The following is a 17,404-nucleotide window of genomic DNA, read 5'->3' on the forward strand; positions in this document are numbered from 1 at the left end:
AGTCAAGCCACAAACAGTAGGAATCTAGCAGAGTATGGGTTGCTACTCCCTCTTATGACGTCATCACCCAGTTACTGTAAAAAACATGCTACCTTTGAAGAAACCCCAATAAATGTTATTTTAACGCATTCTAAGACAGAAATGTTTAAATATATACATATTGAGCACTTTAATTTACACATTAATTGGTTGTGGTGGTTAACCTGCAATTTACACTTTAAATCCTGGTCGTATTCTTTACCAACTTACCTCTCACACTTATGTCAAATTCATACGGTTGATTTGAGATATTTGAACACACGGTGTTTCAACACACATTAACATGCATTGCTGTGAGCAGTTACAACAATTAAGGCTTAACTTCTGATAGCAAGAATGTATATGCAATTATATATAGACTGTACCTGTTTTTGGTTGCTGTCTCACTCTCTCTACCACTTTGTTGCTGGATCTGATGGAATGCTTCCCAGTGGTGGGGCCCAACCCTCCCCTTGTCTTCTGAGGCCTCTTCTCTTTGATCTGGTTCAATGTGAATCAAGGGTACCTCCCTTTGTCCCCGCCACGCTTGCCGCACACAGGAGGAACTGTGGGAGCTACAGCTATTTTCCTGACGCTCCAAGCTTGGCCGGTTTCCACCATTTTCACGACGAGAGTGTTTAAAGCCATGTCTTCTTTCTCCAACTGGAATTTGTGGCTGACAAGCAGCCACAATTATGTCCTGTTGGCCTCCAAGCAAGGATTTGCCACTCTCTACAATGTCTGCCGCTAGACGATTAGCAAAGAGCTGTACATGTGGCTGTGAGTCGGCAGAATCGAGTTCCAAACTGTCCTCTGAGGGCTCCGCAATTATCTTATTCTTGCGCATTAGAGACTCAATAGAGCTGGCCCAGGTTTCGTGAATCAGCATGTCTGTGATTTGGTCTGTTTGGCCACGCTTATACAAGCAAGAATCAGACTTGCAGAGTCCTGTTGATGACACAGAGTTGGTTGGATAGATGTTGAGTGAGTCTCCATGTACATTTCGAGCAAAACCATCGAATGAATTAGCCTTGATGGGTGAGTTTACAGTTAGTCTGGAGTCTGAGGATCGCCTGTCAGGGACAGAAGACTGACGGATACAAAAAGGGGTTCTGGGGGACGGGGGTAATAGGCTATTACTCCACTCTTTGGTCTTGATCAGACTGTAGTCCTTGTTCTCCTTGTCCATGTCTTTCAGCATGAAGCGATAAAACTCCTCTGTGATACTCTCAGTGCTGGACTGTTTAGAGAGACAAGATGATGTCCGCACATTGAGGTGTCCGTTTTTTTTACTGGCAGCTTGCTGAACAGCTGCTGCAAGGATGCTACTGGCATTTTTCCCAGCATAGTAGTCCAGCAGAAGGTCAAACCCTCGGCCCTCTGTCTCCATCTGGTTCACCATGAACCGAGAGAACTCATCCGTAATGCTCTCACAGCTGGACTGCTTGGAGATAGAGCTACCTCTGCTCAAATTATGCCCAAGCCTGTTTCCTGGTCCCAAAGTGTTTAGCATTCCGGAGGGATCTCCGTCCTCCTCTGGAATGCTCTCATAGCTTGACGCTTTCCCCCTGCTGCTCCATTTCTCACACTGCAGAGATATGCTGCGACTGCGAGATGACTGGCCAGATTTGGAAGTGTCCACCACACTTAATTCTGGGCAGTTCAATATCCTGGCTGTGACCTCTGACGCAAAGAGTGCAAATGGATCAGAAGTTGTGGGTTCATCTAGATTGACCGTTTCATCCACAACACGGTTGACCAGACGCTCCATAAGTTCAGGCTGTTCTTCGGTTTTACGTTTGATTTCACTGAGACGTGGAGGTCTGTGTTTCTTGGTGACTGCGGTGCCATTTTGTATCTCCTTTCGTCGCAGTGCTGCAGCTGTGCGGCAGGGCAGAAGCAGCCCCTCTGGACCTTCTAAGCCACCCTTTAAAGCGCAGAACCATGGCTGCTTTCCGCTTGAGTTCTCCAGGCATATCGCTGCCAGCTCTGTAGCCATGGATACTACTGTGGTAGCCAAATCTTCCGCAAAGCATGTGACTGGAGTTTTGAACTCACCCGAATCCATTTTAAGTGCCACTAGTGTTCCTGAAGAGGATGATACAGACTGCTGTCTGGTCTCGCTCTCTCCTCCTGCCCTCCCTCGTGCCATGTGAAGTGGTGAGCTCTCAGCTGAAGGGAGCGCAGAGTCTGTGCTCTTGTCACTTCTGCCCAGCTGCCCTTGCAGGTCAGATTGTTCTTTGACCATAGTGGCAGTCACTCTGTTCAGAGTAAGTCTGTAGGGTTCTTTCAGTTTGGGCTCCTTTTCTCTCTCCTCCTGCATGTGCTTTTGCTCTCTCTCTCTTTTCCCTATGAGAGCAGACAACTTCTCCACACTGCCTCGCCTCTCGTCATGATTATAAGCCTGGCTTGGCTCAATCAAACGCTGTAATTGGCTCAATGCTTCCCTGCCAGACTTGGTATCAGCCTCATACTCCCTAAAGCTGACACTGCCTTCTTGCCTGTCACATTTTGAAATTTCACTGATTTTCCTTGATGTTGCACACAGGACATCAAAGAGCAAATTATTCACACAATCCAAGAGGAAACCCTCAATGTTTGGGGCATCTTTTCCAGGACCCTCAAGCTCTTTTCTCTTCTCAGCCTTCTCAAGGGCATTCTGAAATATATTGTCTGATATTTCCTGGGTAAAGTTATCCACGTCCTGTTGATAGGGCCTTCTTGGACTTGTGATGCCATCCACTATCTTGTTATGTGTGGTCTCAAGGAAATTTGCAATGCTTGAATAACTTTGTCTGTGGGTGAGTACAGCTGAAGCTTCCCTGAGGAGAACTTCAGCCACATTGGCTCTGAAAGCCTCAACGCTGGTGCCCTCTGCAATGCTACAGTGGAGAGGTATTGCAGTTGAAGCTTGGGCAACTGACAGAAGTCCCATAGAGGCAGAATACATGTCTGTCAAGTCTTCATTATCCCCAGAGTCATCTGCTAGATCTACCGCGGCTACGGCTCCAGCGACCTGAGACATTCCACAAACTGCAGAGGAAAATGAATACTCCCCTTGTTCAGTTTCACTCCCTTCTTCTTCATCATCATCATCATCCTCACACTCATCTTCTTCTCCTGACTCCAGTGTGAGTTGTTCTGCGACCTGAGGGGCGGTGATGGTACCGATGACACTTGCAGCACATACCAAAGCTATTTCCACCGGCTTAGTGGAGGGTCCAATTGGCGAGTTGTGCTGGGGGTGATGACCATGTTTCGTTCTGGCCCTATTTACACTATCCTGCTCTGATGTGCCACGTGACTGTTCATCCGGCCACTCTGTTACCTCCTCACTGTTGTCAGGACTCTGGACAATCACAATTTTAGGAAGTTCAAAAGAGCAGGCTCGAGCCCTCTGTGGCTCTTCAGTGGAATGACTTACATCACTTGAGTTTTGCGAGGTTGTGGACACACTCACAGCTGCCTCCGCTACAAAAGAAGGCTCATCTTGTGACAAACGAATAAAAGCATCTTGCAGAACTGATTCAGCCAGATTGGTGGCATAGTGGCCAGCAGACTCATTGGTGTGACGATTGACTTGTTTTGGGGAGGCAGCTGGGCCTCTTGAATGGGAGCAATATGTTCTTGAAAGCTTTTGGGAGTTGGAAGAGGTACAGAGGGTCTCGGAGTCCTCACTATCCTCTCTCTCCATTTCACTCCGTCTTTGAGCATGGGCTGCTCTTAACACCTTAACTGACTTAACAGGCATGATAGAAATCTCAGGATCTGCAGAGAAAAAGACATGTGACAGGGTTGGTGAGGAATGGGGTGGTGGGGCAGAGAGAGAGGAAATAGATTAAAGATAGACCTCTGAAACTGTTTCATAATCTCACACAAAAAGTCAAATTTAATGCACATGTAAATGAAGCACATTCACAGCCCAAGAAAGAAATTAGAGACAGAAAGACAGACCAAAGGAGATATGTGAAAATGAAAGACGAAACTGGAAAGAAGGTACAAAGTCTAAATCAGAATTATCTCGTTGCCTGTTATGTCCAGTGGATATAGTAAGGGTCGGAGTGAGAGCTCTGAGCAAGATATCCATAACACACAGTTATATTTGTATCAGTTTTCCCTTTTCCATAACCAAGCCCGAACAAATGCAGAATACTATCTGGGCCGATCTGTTTATGAATATTACATTGGCTTTGAGGAGAGCATAACCTTCACACAGTATTACTTCTAATTTCATATGAGAGATTAATTATAGATTAGCCCAGTGTATCTTGTCTCTTTAATATTAGACTTGGGACGAGTATCACCACATGTAGACATTCAGGGGTCTGGCTTACTGTTAGAGGCCAAAGCAGTGGCACAGAATAATGCAAGACAAACAAGCTTTCAGACATGCACAATAAAAATGCACAAGACATTTTGGGGCCAGCACTTCTTTGTTAGGGAGGCTTGTATATCATATCTGCAAATACAACCTTTGTTTGTTTATTTTTCTCTGTCACACACGTACTCATTAACATAGATTGAAGATAATTAATTGTTTCACTGCTGTTTTTTTCTGTTGCATCCATGCTGTTGCTTGGTTACTTTGTATCTACATGCACAGCAGATTGCAGTTTTGATAAAGTCTATTATAACCAGTGCAACCTAGACAAAAGTTAAGTTGAGATCCAAATAATTCCCAAAGGCAAAACTAAGGACTTTGTTTTCCTGTGCTTTTTATGGTTGCAAATGTATGTGACATGCCCAAATTGTTTTGAAAACCATAATCTCATTGGTAGTGACTGGGGCTACATTGTGTAACTAAATTAAGAAATAGCCTTGGGGTGGAAACACTCCCAAACAGTCCTCCAAATAGGGCCACTCTTATCGAAGCAGGCTCACAGATAGCAAGAAAACGTAAATGGCTCTTTGAATGCTCTTTCAACCATAATTCAAGTAATTTTCTGTCTATTCAAAAGGTGGACAGGAAGAAGTTGCAGCAAAAGTGCCAGAGCTGCACTAAAGTTGCATTTTCTCATTACATACCAGGACATAGAAAGTACCACACAGTGGATAAAATATGGATTTAGAATGAGGTTTCTGAGTGATTTTTTGGATGGATGGATGGATGGATGAATGGTTGGATGGAGAGATGGATGGATGGATTGGTAGATGGGTAGACGGTTTACCATTTCTGAATGGGTCACTGTCCTCACTGTCTTCTCCAAGCTGCTCGGAGGCAGTGAGAAAGTCTTCTTCTATGGATGAAACAGAGCGGTTGGTGTCATCTTCAGCAGCCCGCTGACCAGCCAATCGGCCATGTCTCTGCCTCTCTTGCCCTGACTGTAGTCCAATCAGGAATTTGTTGATCTCAAAAACGACACTGTTCGTTTGGTTAGGGCGGCGCCCACAGGAACAATGCACCAGACAGACATCCGCTGTTCTCTGGCTCTGAAATACACATACATAAACATACACACAGTTTAACAAGGTAGACTGTAAGCTGTAAAATTATGTCAGTTGTTCCAGTCTATATTAATATCTTACCTGTGGGTGGCTTGGGTCATGCTGGCAGGAGTCCGGTGACTCCAGGCTGCTGAGAAGCAGAATCTCATTTTCTTTGGGTTGCCGCACTCCGAGAGACTCAATTAACCGTGGCAGCTCTGGGCACACTGAGGCCAGTTTCTGTGGGAAAATTTATGCTAATATTCAAGTCACATAATTGAGGGTCCTTGCTTGCATTATCTTGGTAATTTGTATTGTTTCTAATTTCCCTTTTAATTAGATGAAACATTGTTTATGTTGTACGCTTAGGAAATGATGAAAGACATTCATACATCTGTTATTAACTAGAATAATTGAATGAATTAGAAATGAGAGGGTGGAGGGGATCGGATATTTATTTGGATATTAATAAAAAACAGTCAATTGGAAATTATAAAACACTAGACTATTTATTAGTGATAGTTTAAAATGTTTTTCAATGGTAGATGCTTTTTATCCAAAGCAGTACTAGTATATGCAGTTTCTGGGACTCAAACCCATGACTCTGGCATTGCTAGAATCATGCACAGCTCAAAATAAAGGAAAGGTAATCTCCACCCACCTTGATGTAGCTGTCGTCATGTCGATCAGGGGTATGTCTGTCCAGGTTTACAAAGCAGATCTGAGAAGAGAGAGGCTGATCTTAGAGAAATAGCACCTGGCAAAGTAAGGTAAACTATCTGTATACATACGTTTTCGTATACAAACACAGCGTACATGTAACAGCTAGTGAGAGCTCTGCAGGGTAAAAACAGGGTGAAAAAAAGAGGTGCACTAGAGACTGATGCTAGAAACTGCGGTCTTTAGCCTCCTTGTAAGTGTGCCTGCCTCCCATGCCGGAGACGCCGGTTCAAGTCTCGCTCAGAGCAGGGCAAGTAGGACCAGAGGGGTTACATACACGACACAGAAGATTAGCTCTGAATACCTTCTCATTTGTTGCAACTCTCAAATGTCATTTTTCATATTATTTACAACATGTCAAATCTTCTGAAGCATTGCCTAAAAGTCTCATATTTGCATTGAATGTAGAAAATAATGACTTAAAGGATACATTCACAGTTCTTCAAACAGCTTTGTATTGTTATCATGCTGGTAGGATATGTAAGAAAATATTTTTTTTTCTCCATATTGCCTGCACCAGGATCTACCTGCTTATTTATGAGCAAAAGTCTGCCAGATGATGCAAAACACACCATTTTATGTCACACTTGAGACTTTTGAAAGCTCCAGGGATATTGTTAAAACTACAGATCGTACCCTCTGCATTTTTTCGACAGGCAGTGCACATTGCATTATGGGTGTTGAAGTTTCCCAAACTTTTTGGTGAAAGGGAATGCCACAACCCTTTTTTCTCTTTGTCATGTAGCACTGATTTAATAATACATAAATAAAAACTGCTGCACAGACAGCCAAGTTTAAATTTTGGTTCCTCACACAGAGCTACCGTTAGGCTTTGAAAGACTTAGAATTCAGTACATGAGTTACACGGACCGCTTTTATGATAATGGAAAGCTTGACAGCTGTGTCACTATGAACCAACAAAATAAAAGCATACAGGTTTGGAATAAAACAAGGATAAGTAACTTTAAGCAACTGCATATAAAAACATTCATCTCTTTCTCCCTCATGTTTACATAGCTTGAACAACACTTATTTTTACTTATTTATCACTCTTAAGTGCTTTCTTACAAAGCTTTCTTACTCTCTTTTTTCATCTCGTTCATCGTACATCACTCTACGCATGCACACACACACACACACACACACACACACACACACACACACACACACACACACACACACACACACACACACACACACACACACACTCTGCACCTAATTGATTCTGATGACTCATCAGTCTCTTAAAAGCATATTGTATTGCTAGTCGCATGCTTAACTCAAATATGTCCTTGTGGATGTGTGTGTGTGTGTGAGAGCTCTTCTTTCCCTCTTCACTTAAGACACTGAAGATCACATTAGTGACAATGTTTTTGGAATCTGTTGGTTTTTCTCAGCGTGGATGGATTTCACTCTCAGGTATCACAGATGTAGCACTTAATCTCTCTTATTCCTTCTGATTACTTAATGCAACAGTAAATGATCTAGTACTCATCCATAAGTGTTAAGTATATATGTATGTACTGTACAGATATACTGTTTAGTGTATGAAGTGTGTTAATAGTTCTGGCCTGAGGAATGAATCTGCTATTGAAAGATAGAGAGAGAGAGAGAGAGAGAGAGAGAGAGAGAGAGAGAGAGAGAGAGAGAGAGAGAGAGAGAGAGAGAGAGAGAGAGAGAGAGAGAGAGAGAGAGAGAGAGAGAGAGAGAGAGAGAGAGAGAGAGAGAGAGAGAGAGAGAGAGAGAGAGAGAGAGAGAGAGAGAGAGAGAGAGTAACCTGCCATAATTGTCCTGAACTGTCATATTCACATAAGAACTGATCTTGCGCTGGTGGTTTGGAGTGTCTCAGCTGTCAGGTGGCACTATTAATGTATTGTGGTGCTGATGGGTGACTCAGTCACTGCCTTTTTCTGCCACACACACACACACACACACACACACACACACACACACACACACACACACACACACACACACCTAGTAAACAACTAAATATATAAACAAATAATGTGCATAGTTAAAATAATTAGTAGGTCTAATTAGGTTTTTTTCACAATGAAGAAAATATGCATTGTGCTTGCCCATGCAAAAGATGTTGCCATGATATTAAGATGCTGGTTTGCAGCCATTCTAAATGGTTGCCAGTGTTTTGCTAGGTGATTGCTGCTAGGTGCCTTTCGCACAGATAAGGAAATTTGCTCGTATTTAATTTCACAATGTCCTGCGCTGTTTATCACTAATATTCCAGGAAAAAGCAGCCAAATAATCCTTTTTATAAGGACTAACATTTTAAATAAATATGGGAAATAAGTACGCCTGTTTATGTTACCAATTCAAAGCAATAAGGTCATTTTGGATACTGATTTGAGGTGTCATTCATGTCCATAGAAAGAAAGGTTACAAATCCATGAATGAGAAATAATAACAGGGACCACCACTAATAAAAAACTGGATTCCCTGAGCAGGGTTATTGTAAAATTAAAACGATAAAAAAAAATAATAAAAAAATAAACGTTAACTTAACCCCCCCCCCCCCCCCCACAAATATTTATCATTTTGTACTAAAATAGCTCAAACTAAAAATAAAAACATTTTAAACTATGTAGACATAATAAAAAAAATTAAAAAAAACTAATAAAAACTAAATTACTATCAGTAACTAAAATTTTAATGAAAATGGAAAATCTAAAAATAAAAACTATTTCAAAATAGTATTAAAAACTATAATAGTATCTCAATGATACAAATATAGTGGGTGTCTTCCCGGTAAAATTCCTAGAAAGAAAAGCTGACAATTCTCATTCTGGAAATGACTACAACACAATTCAACGCATCACACTGCAGAGAGAACAAAACTGATTCAATGCGACACACACTTACAGCATGACCGGTTTAAGGTTAAGAGAGGTGATTCAGGGGAGTATAGTGATGTTATGGTGATGACTTTACTCATTAAATGAGGATATTAAATGAAACTGGAAAAGGAAACAGGGTGAAGGTGACAAAAAGGGAGTTAGCAACTGAGCCTGAATTAGACTCTTTTTATTCCGAGTGTAAATTTGCATCTCACTCGCACATTACAGATCACATTCCTCTCGCTCGCTCATTCTAGTACTGTGCACATCTCTGCCCGTCCGACTGCCCACCTGTCCGTCTGGATTTCTGTACCACACTATAACATTCATCTACCTCAGTGTACTTACGCACAGCATTCTGGATGCTCTCTCTCTCTCATTCTCTCTCACACACACATCACACATTTGTTTGTGTATCATAGTGGGAACTTTCCATTGACCACTTCTTGTTTTATACTGAGCTAATGATATTTTCAACCTAAGCTCAGTAGAATATGTGCCGCTACAAAACTCTAAAAATGTACCGGTTGCACTTTATTTTACAGTACGTGCACTTACTAGGAATGTAGTGGGCAATACAAGGTAACTACATGGATTAAGGTTAGGATTAGGGGTAAGGGTTAGTACCTAGTTATTACCCAGTTATTATAATGACTATGATAAGTACATAGTATGTACATGCGGAACGGGACTGTAAATAAAGTGCAACAGAAAAACAGTAACAGAAAAGAATACTCTTAAAGGGATGGTTCGGCCAAGATTGATATTTAACCCATGATTTACTCATCCTCAAGCCGTTCGAGATCCAATTATGTCAATCTTTTTTCAGACGAACACATTTTCAGTTATTTTAGAAAATGTCTTAGATCTTTCAGTGGTTATAATGTGAAGCTATGGGGTCCACTCCTTCAAGTCCCAAAATGTGCATGCATCCTTCACAAAAGTAATCCATCCGGCTCCAGGGGGATAAACGAAGGCTTTCTGAGGGTAATCCGTGCGGTTTTGTCGTAAAAATATACATATTTAAAACTTTATAAACAAAAATAACTGGCTTCCGGTAGCGGTCGACGTGCGTTCACGGAGATGGATGCTGGCGTATGACGTAGCGTAGGAAGCGTCGTGACGTAGAACGAACGTGACAGCGCAGCCAGAGAGCAGAGCAAAACAAAACTCTACGTTCGTTCTACGTCACGACGCTTCCTACGCTACGTCCTACGTCATACGCCAGCATCCATCTCCGTGAACGCACGTCGACCGCTACCGGAAGCCAGTTATTTTCGTTTATAAAGTTTTAAATATGTATATTTTTACGACAAAACTGCACGGATTACCCTCAGAAAGCCTTCGTTTATCCCCCTGGAGCCGGATGGATTACTTTTGTGAAGGATGCATGCACATTTTGGGACTTGAAGGAGTGGACCCCATAGCTTCACATTATAACCACTGAAAGATCTAAGACATTTTCTAAAATAACTGAAAATGTGTTCGTCTGAAAAAAGATTGACATATACATCTCGAACGGCTTGAGGGTGAGTAAATCATGGGTTAAATATCATTTTTGGCCGAACTATCCCTTTAAGACAGAATCACTTGCAGCTTTAGCATTAGGGGTCAAGGAACTTGATAAGGACTCTTCTGACCCTCTTTGTGTGGGAGTCTGGCAATCCTGATCGAGCTCTATACTGCCAACACACATGGTGCGTCCCAATTCTCATACTATCTGTCCTAAATAGTATTCGAAAATAGAATTAGTACATCCCAAATCGTAATATGTTGAAATGAGTTTTCCAAAGATACCCGGATGGTCTACTAAGTGCAGATCGATGCGCACTCTAACGGCTAACATTGCCCACAACCCATCGCGCATTGGACGAGGATTCGGTTAGAACTACAAACACGAGTGAAAAGTGTTAAAAAACTACAGACATGGAGGAGTAGTTATGCGCGAGTCCGGTAGTTATGTAGAGAGGTTTAGATAAAGGGGTTTGAGTGATTAAGTATCAGTATCTAACCTGACGAAAATTAATTTATTCAATGTTGTCTACATTATATTGCATCTGCAGATGCATTGTGAACTTTTGTAAAGATATGTTTAGCCATTGACTTTTAAATGCATCATTATATTCAAATTGCAAACACATGAGGAGAGTCTCCGCATGAAAGACCCACGACTGGCAGATGAACGTGCAACTACATTTCTCTCCGAAACGGTGACAAGATGATTGACAGGGCAGTTTACGCTGACAGGATGCACGCGAAAGATCTGTCCGTTAAGATGACGAAGTAGTATGTCCCAAAAGCTTGCCTACTCTTTTAGTACACACTCAAAAGTGTGTACTTTTTCTTCACAAAAAGAGTACATACTTTTAGGGCGTAGTATAAGTAGATGAATTGGGACGCAGCAACAGTGTCACCCATGATCTCATTCCTGGTCTCACAGAATTTATAGACAGCAAAGTCCAAAATATTGTTCTTGAGGAGCAGAGCCACCATTTGCATATTATTTCATCAGGAAAGGCAGGATCTCCCAAAAGATAAATGGGTTTCACCTCCTTGTCACCCACAATCTTCTTCTCCAGTGCAGGGATATTTCCGGTCTTAAAATATCTATTTAGCTTGGAATTGGCGAAGACACATGTGTTATGAGCAATCCCTGGCCATTTTATGACGACATTCATAAATCTGTATTTGTAGCTTGCACATTCAGGGAATATCTACCCTTCCGGTTCAGGTAATCCATTGAGTTGACAGATGGCTGCTTTATTTCGATGTGGGTCTCATACGGCTCCTGAACACTGAGGCATACCATGAGCACATTCAAATCCGGACACTAGCTCGTGGGCTCCGAGCACAGTTCGGGCCAGGTTAGTTATGTATTTCGGACCTAGGTGGACAGAGATGGCACTGAACGTTTGCCTGACAATAACAGACACAGTCGGACTCGGCCGTGACAATCCGAATGCACTGGCGGATTTTCAAAGTCTCCCCTCATCACTTAATTAAGTAATACAGCGTGCACGACACCTTTATAAGGACTCCAACTGGTGATCTCATATTGGTCTGTTGGCCCTCGATGCAAGGATTTTTTTAAAGAAATTATTTATGCCTCGATTTCAGATAAAAATGTGTAAGACATTACGACTTATTTTATTAATATATCTTTACGTTTTTTCATTTAGTGTAGCTTTAATTAATTGAATTTATATTGTTGCAAACTAATGTGTTTGAATTGGACTCCAATATTAACATATTAGAATTTACAGTGTCATTTGCATTATTTCTAAGTGTCCTGCTATACAGGGTTAAAGGCACAATATGTAACTTTTTTGCTTTAAAAATAGCAAAAATCACTATATATATATATATATATATATGTTTTTTTTTTTTTTTTTTTTTTGTGTACTTACATTATCCCGACTGTTTCCAACAACTTTCAAACCAGGAGAAATTTGTAATTTAATTAGAAGACACGTCCCGTTTCTTTATTTCCGTTTTGTCGCCGTCAATGGCGTCATATCCGCGTTGTCCCTGGTTTCCGCTCGTACTGCCATAGCAACCAGAGCCCTCTGATAGTAACCAAGGCGACAGACGTGGACCACTGTGTAGTTCGCAATGTCTGTTTGCACGCTGTTGTTGTTTCGTTCAAACATTATGGACCATGGCAAGCAGACTTTGGATAAAAAAGGAGAACTAAAACGAGAATCAATATCAGCGCGGTGTTTTTGAGATGCCGAGAGCTCCCATAGACAGTATATAAACGAGAGCTCCACGTCCGAGACTTCGACCGCTCCTACATGTACTTTATTAAACAGGTGAGCACATTTACATAAAACTAATCAATGTTATATAGTTCAACAATGATAAAATGTTATAATATGATCTGTATGTTATTCTAATGTTGATCTAGCTTACTGCTAGTCTCATACAGACAAACTAACACATAAATTTCAACACATTCAAATGCAGGTTAGTGTGATAGTGTAATGTTAGACCAAGTGAAACAGCGCTGCGTTACCTCACAAGTTTAATTTGTCTAATAAACTGACCTGTGAGTTGTAATTCTGCACTTGCGTGTAGTTCGGTAGAATGAAATGTCCATATTCCTTTTATATCCGCGGGACTCGCGTCGCGTGTGGAGCTGATAGCTGTCTCTTAGCAATCCCGAACTGCTTCAAACCACAGTCATGATAAAAGCATAGATGTATTCACTCATCCATAAACATTATTAGATCGGTCGGCTTGACGTTGACGACAAGATCCATAATTCTTAGCAAATGTTGCGTCATCAAACTTCGCCTTTGTTATTGTAAATAGGTTAGCGACCCCTAGTGGCGAAAAATTCCATACTGTACGTTTAATGTGTTTCTAATAACCTACACTGCTGCATTCTCCAAACAAAGATGGTTTCTGTCTGTCAGTGTTAAGTTATAACCAGGCCCAGATGAAATCTTTTTTATTGTGCATTTTCTGTGCTGACTTTGGGAGAAAATCTGTGTATTTCTATGGAATGGATTTGTGTATTGTAATATGTGTTCACTGAATACTTCACTTTAAATTCTGTGGAAATCAGTGGAGCTTTCTGTGGAGTTCTGTCTCTGCAATATGCTTATTACTTCCTGGTCATTTGCTGTAATACGACATCGGCATCACAGGGCGCCAGGCTGTGTAAATGGTCGCAATCTGAATGATCTGGTACAAACCACAACAGGAACACCAAATGACTTGGTACTAGCTAGCTGAAACATTAAACAGCCAAGACATTCCAGACAGTATTGACGAGGAAGGCAAGAGAAAACAGACACCAACGTGGATTAAAAAGTGTTTCAAAACCACTTTACAAATATTTACCATGAATATAATGTAGTTAACTGTAGAAACTATACAGATTCGAAATCTTTTTTACTGTATCTAACTACATTAATGAGGATCCATCCATGGTGTAACCCGCAGCTTATTATAAATACCATGGTTAAACCATGGATATTATGCAAAAACTAAAGTTATTTTAATAAGGGTAAGAACAAAGTAGAATCCTGAACTTTTAAGCCTCTTTTCTCCTGTGTAATATGAGCGCCGTTCTAATGAACTGATGAAATCACTGACTCTGTTTGCCTTCAGAAATTCCAAGCTGCGACTGAACTTCAATAATTAAGATACTGATGAAGGAAAAACAGTATTTGTAAAGGAGTCCCAACTCGGTGTACCTGCTGTGAAAATCGTTTATTTTTCAGCCCTATATAAATTGTGAGTTAATTAACATCCCAACTCAAAACCAATGCATATTAATGTGTCAAAATATGCAAATACCATAGCAATTTCATTATTAGAGCATACATTAATTTTAATGACCCGTTCCTACAATCAGTGCAACAAATCAGAAGCAACTGCTCTCAGTCTGGATAGTCTGGATCACTGCCGTCATGTGGCACGTCAACTTTTCATTTATTATTTAGAAAGGACAGATGGTCATGAAGCGTGTAGGTCACCAACAGTGTATGTTTAAATAACTAAATATACAGGGTTACTTGCTTGCTATTGACCAAAGTGTATCCATCTATACATTACTCTTTGCACATAACATTTTATACAGTGACAAGCAGGGCTTGACATTAACTTTTTTCGCTCATCAACCACTGTGTCTTGTGGCTTTCCAAAGTTACTAGCCGCTCATCATTTTCACTGGCCACAATTTTGATATCGATACCATGGGGGAAAACTGCCATATAGATATTTTTTATATTATCTCATAATTTGGTACCGGTACTGCAGGTACTGTTTATTAGGCTGCTGTCACTTTAAGACCTGACGCACGGATCCATTATACTGTTACACACGTGTATTCTTTCTCAACTGTTTACGTTCACTTAAAACATGAGTTTGAGGATGAGTAAAATTATGCAGAATACGCACAATCCCACGCCGAAATTCAAGCCCTGTAACACCAAGAATATTCATCCAGAGCAAATGAAACGAGTGAGTGAGAGGAGGCGGGTTTGTGTGTAACTCGCTGTCTGAGAGATGAGAGAGAGAGCAGCTGGTGTCGTGTATCTATTCTGTGGAAAATGAGTATTGGAAGCGTAATGCTTTAGATTACAGCCCGGAAAGTGCTGCGTAATTAAGACGAATTTACAAACATCTATCATTTCACTTCAGAAGACATTGATCCATCCATTGGGGTCGTATGGATCTGTAATCGTAATCTGAAGAAGGAAACTCATATAAATCTTGGATGGCATGAGGGTAAAAGATGAGTAAATGGCGAGGAAGTATTTCTGGGTGCACTGCATTTAATTTTAATAGCAAGAGACATGATTTCTTCTTCAGATTCATCAATGGAAAGAAAGAAAAAGAAGAAGAGGAACAAAAGAAAGAAGCCAAGCAAGAGAAAAAAGGGGGGACAAAACGTGCTACTTTCTGTCACGACTTAAGCATTTGAAATGAATCGTTGATTAAAAAAAGCAAAAGAAGTGTTGTAAATCTGTTTTGAATCAAGTTGGTTTTCAAATAAAGGTTTCCGAGTCAGTGATATAAGATTGTGTAAGTATTTTTTATTGTACTTACCCTGTAACTACATGGAACAAGAGGGTAACAAGCACCACTACATGAAACAATATCTTTCCCCAATATTTAAGCAAAAGTTGCAATAGTTTTAGTTTTCAGAGTACTTTTGTTAAAAAGATTACTGTATAAATGCATAGATATGTACCCTGTATTTTTCAAGCCGTACAGTATGTATTCATACACCATTATTATAAAAAGGTACGCCGTGTATGTTCTCGCTACATTGCTCCCAAATGTAAGATTGTTGTATCATAATAGTAGAATAAATACCCCTTAGTTCTATAATACTAATTTTTTTTTTTAATTCTCCTAGTTGTTACCCCTTTATAACCAAAACTTTACATATTGTTCCCTTATACTTACATGCAAGTACTTTATAGGTACACTAAAAGTTACGCTGTAAAATCGCTTTAATTACGCAGCACTTTCCGGGCTGTGATCTAAAGTGTTACCGAAGCGTTTCAGATACATATTGATATCACTTCATTGCACTTAGTTTATTATTTCAGATGCCTTTTTAAAAGAGTACAATTGAAAATTTATATAATTTAACCCATCAAAGTGGCTAGTAGGAGAGACTGTGTTACACACCACTGCTGAAATACACACATTTGGCAGGTTGACGGGTGTTTATTTCAAGCCCTGGTGACGTGTGAAGGGAAAATATGGTAATCCATACTCAGAATTTGTCCTCTGCATTAACCCATTCAAGTTAGTGCGCACACATCAGGAGCAGTGAACACACACATACTGCAAACCATGAACACACACACCCAGAGCAATGGGCAGCCATTCACTGTGGTGCCCGGGGAGCGATTGGGGGGTTAAGTGCCTTGTTCAAGGACACCTCAGTCATTGAGAATCGAACCTGCAACCTTCAGGTTACCAGTCTGACTCTAATAAATAATAAACTGCCTAAAAATATTTGTACAAATGGCCTTCCTCACATATCAGCACGCATGGAAGGATGATCATTGTACATATCTGACATCAACATTTTTTGCTAAAACTTTTCCTTTCTAACTTTGTCTTCCGTGAGCATGAGGGCAATTTGCACATATTCAGTATATCAAAAAATAATTTGCAATGGCCTGTCTATTGTACATCAACATTAATCAAACAACAATAGAAAAAAAGAGAACCAGGGAAAATATTAAGAAAGATACTTGTAATGTGCAAGGAGGCATTAAATGTATCAAAAGTTACAGTAAAGAAACAAAAATTTCTATTTCAAATAAATGCTGTTCTTTTTAACTTTCTAGTCATCAAAGAATCCTGAAAAAAAGTGTTTTATTACACAGTTTACAGGAAAATGAAGCAGCACAACTATTTTTAACATTGATAATAATCATAAATGTTTCTTGAGCAGTAAATCATCATTTTAGATTGATTTCTGAAGGATCATGTGACACTGAAGACTGGAGTAATGATGCTGAAAATTCAGATTTGATCACAGTTTAAAATATATTGCAGTAGAAAACAGTTATTTTCACAATTATATTTCACAATATAATGTTTTTACCATATTTTTGATTAAATAAATGCAGCCTTGGTGAGCATAAGAGACTTCTTTCAAAATATCTCCTCTATAATTAGAATGTTAGAATCTTTCTATCTAATAAACAGTAAAGACAACACCAGTAATTTATGTGTTGTTAAACATTTGATCACCTGAATATCTTACTGCTATTAGATACCTAAAGCACTGTTAGATTGATTTGTATCTTGGTTCTACTGTTGTTATTTGTTCTATTCCTTGTAATTCCTGTTCCTGTACTTAACTGTATCACTGTTATCAACAACTGATATTTTGATATAACAACTCT

The 17,404-nt window shown here is 40.2% G+C and overlaps 2 protein-coding genes across 6 annotated transcripts in view; one reads left to right on the plus strand and one right to left on the minus strand.

Annotated features, from left to right (window-relative positions):
- Positions 1-17,404, plus strand: part of lbhl (LBH regulator of WNT signaling pathway, like) — a 489,980-nt gene that overhangs the window by 245,789 nt on the left and 226,787 nt on the right. The gene's annotated exons all lie outside the window — the stretch shown is intronic.
- The window catches only part of sphkap (SPHK1 interactor, AKAP domain containing), a 140,693-nt gene that overhangs the window by 11,774 nt on the left and 111,515 nt on the right, over positions 1-17,404 (minus strand). For all 5 annotated transcript variants that reach the window (XM_079874332.1, XM_079874335.1, XM_079874336.1 and 2 more), the window contains 4 exons: positions 6,104-6,163; positions 5,545-5,682; positions 5,187-5,448; positions 405-3,786 (listed from right to left, as the gene is read on the minus strand). In XM_079874332.1, the coding sequence (XP_079730458.1) occupies positions 405-3,786; positions 5,187-5,448; positions 5,545-5,682; positions 6,104-6,163 (3,842 nt within the window). The remainder of the gene's footprint in view (positions 1-404; positions 3,787-5,186; positions 5,449-5,544; positions 5,683-6,103; positions 6,164-17,404) is intronic.

This window comes from Squalius cephalus (genome assembly GCF_949319135.1).
Source record: "Squalius cephalus genome assembly, chromosome: 6".
Lineage (NCBI taxonomy): Eukaryota > Metazoa > Chordata > Actinopteri > Cypriniformes > Leuciscidae > Squalius > Squalius cephalus.